The sequence below is a fragment of the Camponotus vicinus genome, unplaced genomic scaffold (assembly GCF_025532165.1).
Source record: "Camponotus vicinus isolate PSW18456_S1 unplaced genomic scaffold, iyCamVici1.0 SCAF_4, whole genome shotgun sequence".
Classification (NCBI taxonomy): Eukaryota; Metazoa; Arthropoda; class Insecta; order Hymenoptera; family Formicidae; genus Camponotus; species Camponotus vicinus.
The window spans coordinates 23,658,870-23,668,053 of NW_028141976.1; the positions used below are offsets into that span (position 1 = coordinate 23,658,870).

At 27.6% G+C, this 9,184-nt stretch overlaps 1 protein-coding gene across 1 annotated transcript; it reads right to left on the reverse strand.

Annotated features, from left to right (window-relative positions):
• Positions 1–793: 793 nt before the first annotated feature.
• On the reverse strand, positions 794–3,308 carry LOC145970312 (TD and POZ domain-containing protein 3-like). Its single transcript, XM_083096932.1, has 2 exons — positions 3,128–3,308; positions 794–2,446 (listed from the first exon to the last, which is right to left on the reverse strand). Exon 2 carries the CDS (start codon positions 2,406–2,408, stop codon positions 1,314–1,316), a length of 1,095 nt encoding a protein of 364 aa, XP_082953058.1. The 5' UTR covers positions 2,409–2,446; positions 3,128–3,308; the 3' UTR covers positions 794–1,313.
• Positions 3,309–9,184: the final 5,876 nt, after the last annotated feature.

Consider the following 9,184-nt stretch of genomic DNA (forward strand, 5'->3'; position numbering starts at 1 on the left):
GATATATGTATTAAATATAGTTGTAATTAACTTCTAAGTAATAAAAATGCCAACTTTACATTATTGTCTTTGATATACGTATCTAATATTAAATAGTATAACAAATTTTTACTTTCTCAAACGAGTGTTGAACTGTAACTGTTTCGGATCGACAGCCGATGACCGATGAACGACTTTCTCGACAAACAATTTTTATTCTATACATTTGTATTATATATATTTATATTGTATATACATTTCTTATGTTGTGTACCTCGAGCGTTCGTTATTCTTAGGCAAAATTGAATTTTGAATTTAAGTCAAATATTTTAATAGTTGTATTTAGTTGTTGTAAATAAAATTTAGAATAACAAAAAATTAAAGAGGAAATTTGAAAAGTTTATATATGATGTACTTATAAATTTTATAAAATACTTTTTTTATAGTACTTTTTTATTATTTAGTAATTTTTAGCTTATTTCTTAACTTTAGATTCGAATTTATAATTGAGGAACAGAGGAGTTAAAAAAATTGAAAATGAACGTAAAATGCTAATCATATATATTATTAATAACACAAGAAAGTATATAGGGATGTATCTAATTTAATATTACATACAATATATATATATATATATATATATATATATATATATATATATAATATAATAATATATATAATTATATATATATAATATACATATAATATTATATATATATACATATATATATATATATATATATATATATATTAGAAATAACACTTGCTTATAAACATTCGTTAAATCATCTGTTATTAAATAATAATGGGATGAAGTCGCTGATCTAATACAAAACAAATATTTCTTTATATTTTTACAGTATTTCCTTCACGCAAAACTGAAAATTTTTAGTACAAAAGATGTTTTTTACTATCAATACATTGAAAAATATTATATATCATTAATTAAGAAAGTTATATTTTTCTCTTTCTGATTATAATGCAAAAACAAATACTCCAAAAGCTAATAATATAAGCTATTGTAATAAGACTGTTTTAATATACCTGTACATTATCTTTTTTCTAGAATGGTAAAATATAATAAAATATCCAGAAATAAAATATATTGATAACGAAATGATTTGAATAAATAATCTGATTGTATAGGAAACTGTGTATGTATTAAATTTATTCTAAACTAAAACAGAATTTTTAACTAATTCTTATAAATTAAATCTCTTTTTAGTAAAATTAATATTTATATATAAATTTGATAGATTTAATATTTTTAAGATGTTTTTAACTTATTTTTTTATTAGAAATAATCTAATTGCTAATAAATTCAGATTATTTATTTATTCATATACATATATCTTGCTATTCAATTTAACTTTCATGATCTTAGTTACTAACTGAGGAAATTTTTGTATTAAACTTCTAAAATCTGATGTTTCTGTAATAATGTTTTCGTATAATTTGAGAAATTTTATGGTATATTGCTCTAGAAATGATGCATTATTTAATTGCGCAATATTTAAATGTCGTATAACATTGTCTTTGGATGTATTTTTTATTAAAAGATTTTCACATAAAAATTTGAGATCTTTTATGTTATACTTATCAGCTGCTGCAATGAGATCATATAACGTTTCTGTATAGTTAATATCTGCATTCATTTTTAGTTTAGCTAAATTACCAGTTTCCATATAGGATATTAAATATTTAAAAACATCGTACTTTATGTCGTTTATTTCTACTATATCGGTATTACTTTCTTTCATTTCACTATTAAACATAGCTTCAAAAACATCACTTTTTGAACATAGTAACTCTTTATTTATATAAAGTTGTTTTTCGTTTATTACAAAGGTAACGAGTGAATTCGATTTTTTATTTAAAACCATTAAAAACGTATCTAAAGACATAGGTTCTTCTATTTCTACTATAGTCTGTTTTACATAGTTATACGATAAACTTTCGATTATTTCGAATTGAAAACATACCGTAAGCGTGTCATTAGGTAAGTATGTTGATTTCTGCTCGTAAAGGTCTCTAAAAGATACTTCATATATCATCTGGTTATGTTTTAAATAAATGTTTTTCTCGTTTAAAGGCATTCCTATTCCTTCAGTAGTTTGTATATAAATATAATAGTTAACCTTAATTCCTTTCTCAAGTCCTGACTCAAACAAACTACGAAAACGCAATGTATTAGTTTGCTCATTAAAAGATGCAGTAATAATAAAAGGCTGGTCTCTAATTTTACAAATTGGTAAACTATTCATAGATCTACATGTTACTGAAAAGTCAGTAATATTCCATGTATAGTCGAAATTTTTAAAATTTAATTTTGTTCGACAATGGCAAATGATATGCTCTTTTATGTTTATATCTTCTATATTTTCTACACTTTCATCATTTTCTGTTGGTTCATTTATATTCTGTGACATTATCAATTCGTCTATGATATTCTGTGACACTATCAATTCTGCAAACAAATATGCACTTAATAATACATTCTTCCTTACAAAAATTAGATAAATTAATTAATTTTATAAAAGAATATTTTATATACATTAAGAAATTTATTTATTATCATAAAATTATATATACTTATTATTATAAAATTATACTCAAATATAATATATTAAATATGTATATAAATGTATATAAATACACACACACAAACACACACACACACACACACATGTTTAATATATTATATTTGAGTATAATATTTAATAATTTTTATATAAAAATGAAATTTTTCTTTAATTAAAGTCCAGTACTTTTATGTGAAAAAATAATACATTTTTTATTCCATTTTATATGTTACATTTGTTGTCCTATATATGTATATATATTTTAATTATGTATTATTTGTTTACTTTTGATTAATGCAAAGTAACATGAAAAACTATAATTGCATTTTAAAAAGATACCTTACGAAAAGACTAAATACATTTGTTGCAAAAAAATAGCTTTTATATTATAGTAAAATTTGTTTCGCAGCATTATTATGAAATACCAAATAAAAAAATATAATATTTAGTTTTATTTTTTAGTTGTAAAAGCTTTTAAAACAAAGATATATTTTATAACCAGATTTCCATATTATCATACGTTTTAGTTAAAGTAATTAAAAATTTTGCTTTCTATTATATTTTACCTGTATATTTTCACATTCGCGCGTATCTTATTCTTTTGTTATAATTTTATTGCGCTCTTGATCACCAAGTTTCTCGAAGATATATGTAACAAATATAGTTGTAATTAACTTCTAAGTAATAGAAATGCCAATTTTACACTATTATCTTTGATATACGTATCTAATATTTAATAGTTTAACAAATTTTTACTTTCTCAAACGAGTGTTGAACTTTAACTGTTTCGGATCGACAGCATGACCGATGAACGGCTTTCTCGACAAACAATTTTTATTCTATACATTTGTATTATATATATTTATATTGTATATACATTTCTTATGTTGTGTACCTCGAGCGTTCGTTATTCTTAGGCAAAATTGAAATTTGAATTTAAGTCAAATATTTTAATAGTTGTATTTAGTTGTTGTAAATAAAATTTAGAATAACAAAAAATTAAAGAGGAAATTTGAAAAGTTTATATTTGATGTACTTATAAATTTAATAAAATACTTTTTTTATAGTACGTATTTATTATTTAGTAATTTTTAGCTTATTTCTTAACTTTAGATTTGAATTTATAATTGAGGAACAGAGGAGTTAAAAAAAATTGAAAATGAACGTAAAATGCTAATCATATATATTATTAATATCACAATAAAGTATATAGGGATGTATCTGATTTAATATTACATATATTATTATATATATAATTGATTATATTGACTGATATAATATTATATATATATAATTGATTATTATTGACTGCTATAATATTATATATATATATATATATATATATATATATATATATATATATAATAATATTATATATATATACATTTGTAATTTTAGAAAAGAAATAACACTTGCTTATAAACATTCGTTAAATCATCTGTTATTAAATAATAATGGGATGAAGTCGCTGATCTAATGCAAAACAAATATTTCTTTATATTTTTACAGTATTTTCTTCACGCAAAACTGAACATTTTTACTACAAAAGATGTTTTTTACTATCAATATATTGAAAAATATTATATATTATTAATTAAGAAAGTTATATTTTTCTCTTTCCGATTATAATGCAAAAACAAATACTCCAAAAGCTAATAATATAAGCTATTGTAATAAGACTGTTTTAATATACCTGTACATTATCTCTTTTCTAGAATGATAAAATATAATAAAATATCCAGAAATAACATATATTGATAACGAAATGATTTGAATAAATAATCTGATTGTATAGGAAACTGTGTATGTATTAAATTTATTCTAAACTAAAACAGAATTCTTAACTAATTCTTATAAATTAAATCTGTTTTTAGTAAAATTAATATTTATATATAAATTTGATAGATTTAATATTTTTAAGATGTTTTTAACTTATTTTTTTATTAAAAATAATCTAATTGCTAATAAATTCAGATTATTTATTTATTCATATACATATATCTTGCTATCCAATTTAACTTTCATGATCTTAGTTACTAACTCAGGAAATTTTTGTATTAAAATTTTAAAATCTGATGTTTCCGCAACAATGTTTTCGTATAATTTGATAAATTTTATGGCATATTGCTCTAGAAATGATGCATTATTTAAATGCGCAATATTTAAATGTCCTATAACATTGTCTTTGGAGGTATTTTTTATTAAAAGATTTTCACATAAAAATTTGAGATCTTTTATGTTATACTTATCAGCTGCTGCAATCAGATCATATAACGTTTCTGTATAGTTAATATCTGCATTCATTTTTAGTTTAGCTAAATTACCAGTTTCCATATAGGATATTAAATATTTAAAAACATCGTACTTTATGTCGTTTATTTCTACTATATCGGTATTACTTTCTTTCATTTCACTATTAAACATAGCTTTAAAAGCATCACTATTTAAACATAGTAACTCTTTATTTATATAAAGTTGTTTTTCGTCTATTACAAAGGTGACGAATGAATTTGATTTTCTATCTAAAACCATTATATAAAAACATATCTATATACGTAGGTTCTTCCATTTCTAGTATAGTCTGATTTACATAGTGGTACGATAAACTTTCGATTATTTCGAATTGAAAACATACTGTAAGCGTGTCATTAGGTAAATATGTTGATTTCTGCTCGTAAAGCTTTCTTAAAGATATTTCATATATCATCTGGTTATGTTTTAAATAAACGTTTTTCTTGTTTAAAGGCATTCCTATTTCTTCAGTAGTTTGTATATAACAATAATAGTTAACCTTAATTCCATTCTCAAGTCCTGACTCAAACAAACTACCAAAACGCAATGTATTAGTTTGCTCATTAAAAGATGCAGTAATAATAAAAGGCTGGTCTCTAGTTTTACAAATCGGTAAACTATTCATAGCTCTACATGTTACTGAAAAGTCAGTAATATTCCATGTATAGTCGAAATTTTTAAAATTTAATTTTGTTCGACAATGGCAAATGATACGCTCTTTTATGTTTATATCTTCTATATTTTCTATACTTTCATCATTTTCTGTTGGTTCATTTATATTTTGTGACATTATCAATTCGTCTATGATATTCTGTGACACTATCAATTCTGCAAACAAATATGCACTTAATAATACATTCCTCCTTACAAAAATTAGATAAATTAATTAATTTTATAAAAGAATATTTTATATACATTAAGAAATTTATTTATTATCATAAAATTATATATACTTATTATTATAAAATTATACTCAAATATAATATATTAAATATGTATATAAATGTATATAAATACACACACACACACACACATGTTTAATATATTATATTTGAGTATAATATTTAATAATTTTTATATAAAAATGAAATTTTTCTTTAATTAAAGTCCAGTACTTTTATGTGAAAAAATAATACATTTTTTATTCAATTTTATATGTTACATTTGTTGTCCTATATATGTATATATATTTTAATTATGTATTATTTTTTTACTTTTGATTAATGCAAAGTAACATGAAAAACTATAATCGCATTTTAAAAAGATACCTTACGAAAAGACTAAATACATTTTTTGCAAAAAAATTGCTTTTATATTATAGTAAAATTTGTTTCGCAGCATTATTATGAAATACCAAATAAAAAAATATAATATTTAGTTTTATTTTTTAGTTGTAAAAGCTTTTAAAACAAAGAAATATTTTATAACCAGATTTCCATATTATCATACGTTTTAGTTAAAGTAATTAAAAATTTTGCTTTCTATTATATTTTACCTGTATATTTTCACATTCGCGCGTATCTTATTCTTTTGTTATAATTTTATTGCGCTCTTGATCACCAAGTTTCTCGAAGATATATGTAACAAATATAGTTGTAATTAACTTCTAAGTAATAGAAATGCCAATTTTACACTATTGTCTTTGATATACGTATCTAATATTTAATAGTATAACAAATTTTTACTTTCTCAAACGAGTGTTGAACTGTAACTGTTTCGGATCAACAGCATGACCGATGAACGGCTTTCTCGACAAACAATTTTTATTCTATACATTTGTATTATATATATTTATATTGTATATACATTTCTTGTGTACCTCGAGCGTTCGTTATTCTTAGGCAAAATTGAAATTTGAATTTAAGTCAAATATTTTAATAGTTGTATTTTGTTGTTGTATGTGTGCTGTCTTATAAAATAATGAAACATAACTTCAGAGAGCCAAATACATGAAGAAAGCATTCGAAGAGTTTTCGTTGCGAACGAAATAATAAAATCGCGAGCAGACAAAAGGCATCGCTCCTTCTTGATCGTAAGAGTTGGCTTCAATGGATCTTTTCCATTTCGCGAAGCATCGTCTCTCGCTCAGCCGACACTGCCCATAATGGACCGAACACGCGATCGAAATTACACGCGGTGCTAGGTGGCATGTGTGCACAAAAGACGCAGAGTCAATTCTCGCGCGGTGACTCTCTCGTCGGAAAAATCGAAGATCAAAGCCTGTGGAAATTACGTTGGCGGGACGACGAGGACGCGTCTACAATGCGCTCGTGTTCACTCGTAAACCGCCATCGAGCGCGTATCCCCTGGCTTTTATTTCAAAGACATTTCCGTTTTACTATCGTCCTATCTCGAATTTACCGAAGTGAATTTCGCGGGGCTGATACCCCCGTCAGGTTGATCCTCGTGCGCGGACAAACATCGTCTTTGCGGAGGGCTTTATCCGAATGATAAGAATACGAAAAATTCATCCCTCGCGCTATAGATGTGAAATAAAATTACAAAAATGTTAATAATGTTAACAGAGCGTGCTAAAACCAGCTGTTAAAATTGGAAGAATAGAATTAAACATTTAAATTAAATTTCCTAGTTTTGCAAAACATAGAAAAATAATTTATCTTTGCTGTTTCTTTATTGATATCTTCAAGTTGGGAGAGGGCGAGGAAACTATAATCATTATTCGTTCAGTGCACATTTAGATAGCAATAAGGAGAGAGTGTGCTTTGCGTAATTTAGAAACTATTATCAGTTGTTATTCAAGAAATATTTTTTTTTCCTAAGTGAGAAATGTTGCACCCACACACACACATATATCAGAAATATATTTCGTGCGCGGAATTAATTTACGAGAAACTACTTATTTTTTGGCCGCGTGTTGCGCGACGATATCGTCTCTGAAATATCGCGGCGCGCGAGAATTCATTTATTAACTTCCGAGCTCGCGAAAGGAAAAATACGCGAGACATTCATTTCTCGAAGATAGCCGATGGACCCATTGGCCGCGTATGCGCGGCGAAGTATCGCGCGTTATCTAAATTTATTTATTAGGTGCTATTATAATTCTTGCAATTGCTTATCGCTCGCGGAGCCTCTGTTACTGCTGCTGGAAGACATAATTCAGTTTGACTATCTCGCTTCTCCGCGCGCGCCATGGCAATGTTTTCCCTCCGCTAGGCGTTTAACATTAAATGGAATTCCGTCGGTATGCCATAGCGAGACTATGCTAAGCGAACTAGCGAGGAATGAGCTTTATCGTGCCGTAGAGAAGTTATAATACGAGCATAGCGTGATAGATGAATCATCACAATCGTTACCTTGTTTTTAGAGCGCCGACGGGCGCGCGATACGCGGCGTGGGAAATTCGACTTGGACGCGTCGACGAGACTATCGATCAAGCGTTTCGAGGCCGTACGAGAGTGTGTGTAAACCGGCAACTTTGCTTATGAATTTTACTATATCGCGCTTTACACGTGTGGATTTATACGTTTAAATGAAAATTTGCATAGAGAAAGCTTCATACACAAATTTATATTTATTCATTTATTTATCCAATTTTTATTTTAATGTTTAATTTTCCTCAATTCCGCCCAAGGATTCATTCGCAGAGGTTTATCAAACTGTTCCTCGTCGAACTAGATTTTACAAATTACAACAATAATTTCCGCGTATAACTAATCGCGCCAACATCATGGATCGTTACGTTCGCAATTTATAGCGCTGAAAATGCGCGTTGTTCTTCGAGGCCATTAGACGAGGAGAGATCTGCGCTTATCCGAGCGGCAGCGCGCTGTGGCAGTAGAACAATTTCCAGCATAGTTTCCAAGTGCCTAACATTACTAGCTGAAAATTTTCGTCACGCACGAAGGGTGCACACGCACACTCACACGTGCGTACCCGCTCCTGCACCCGCGCCCGCGCCGGAGATTGATCGTGTGTGCGTTGTTAAAGTCGTTAGCAGCGCGAGTTAACCGAGTCACAGCGTTACAACCGGCGGCGCTCTCCTGTCTTTATTGAATTACAACTTAGACACATCCGAGCGCAAAGTACACGGATGCCGGGTTTACGCCGCGCGGATTAGCATGCAAATTTGCCGCATTGAATTTCATAGTTTCGACAGCTGTAACAACCGAATAGATTCGTCGTGACGCGGCGCGGACCGGCACCGACGACGTCTATCAAACCCCGCCACCCCCGGTTTGCCGTCTACTGATAAGCGAATTGTTTCGCCGGGAATATAACCGAGCGCGGTATAACTCGATCCACCGGCTGCGCCACTATCAGCGAGATTAATACGCGCGACTCTCCTAATGAAAACGGGAATTAAGTCAAGA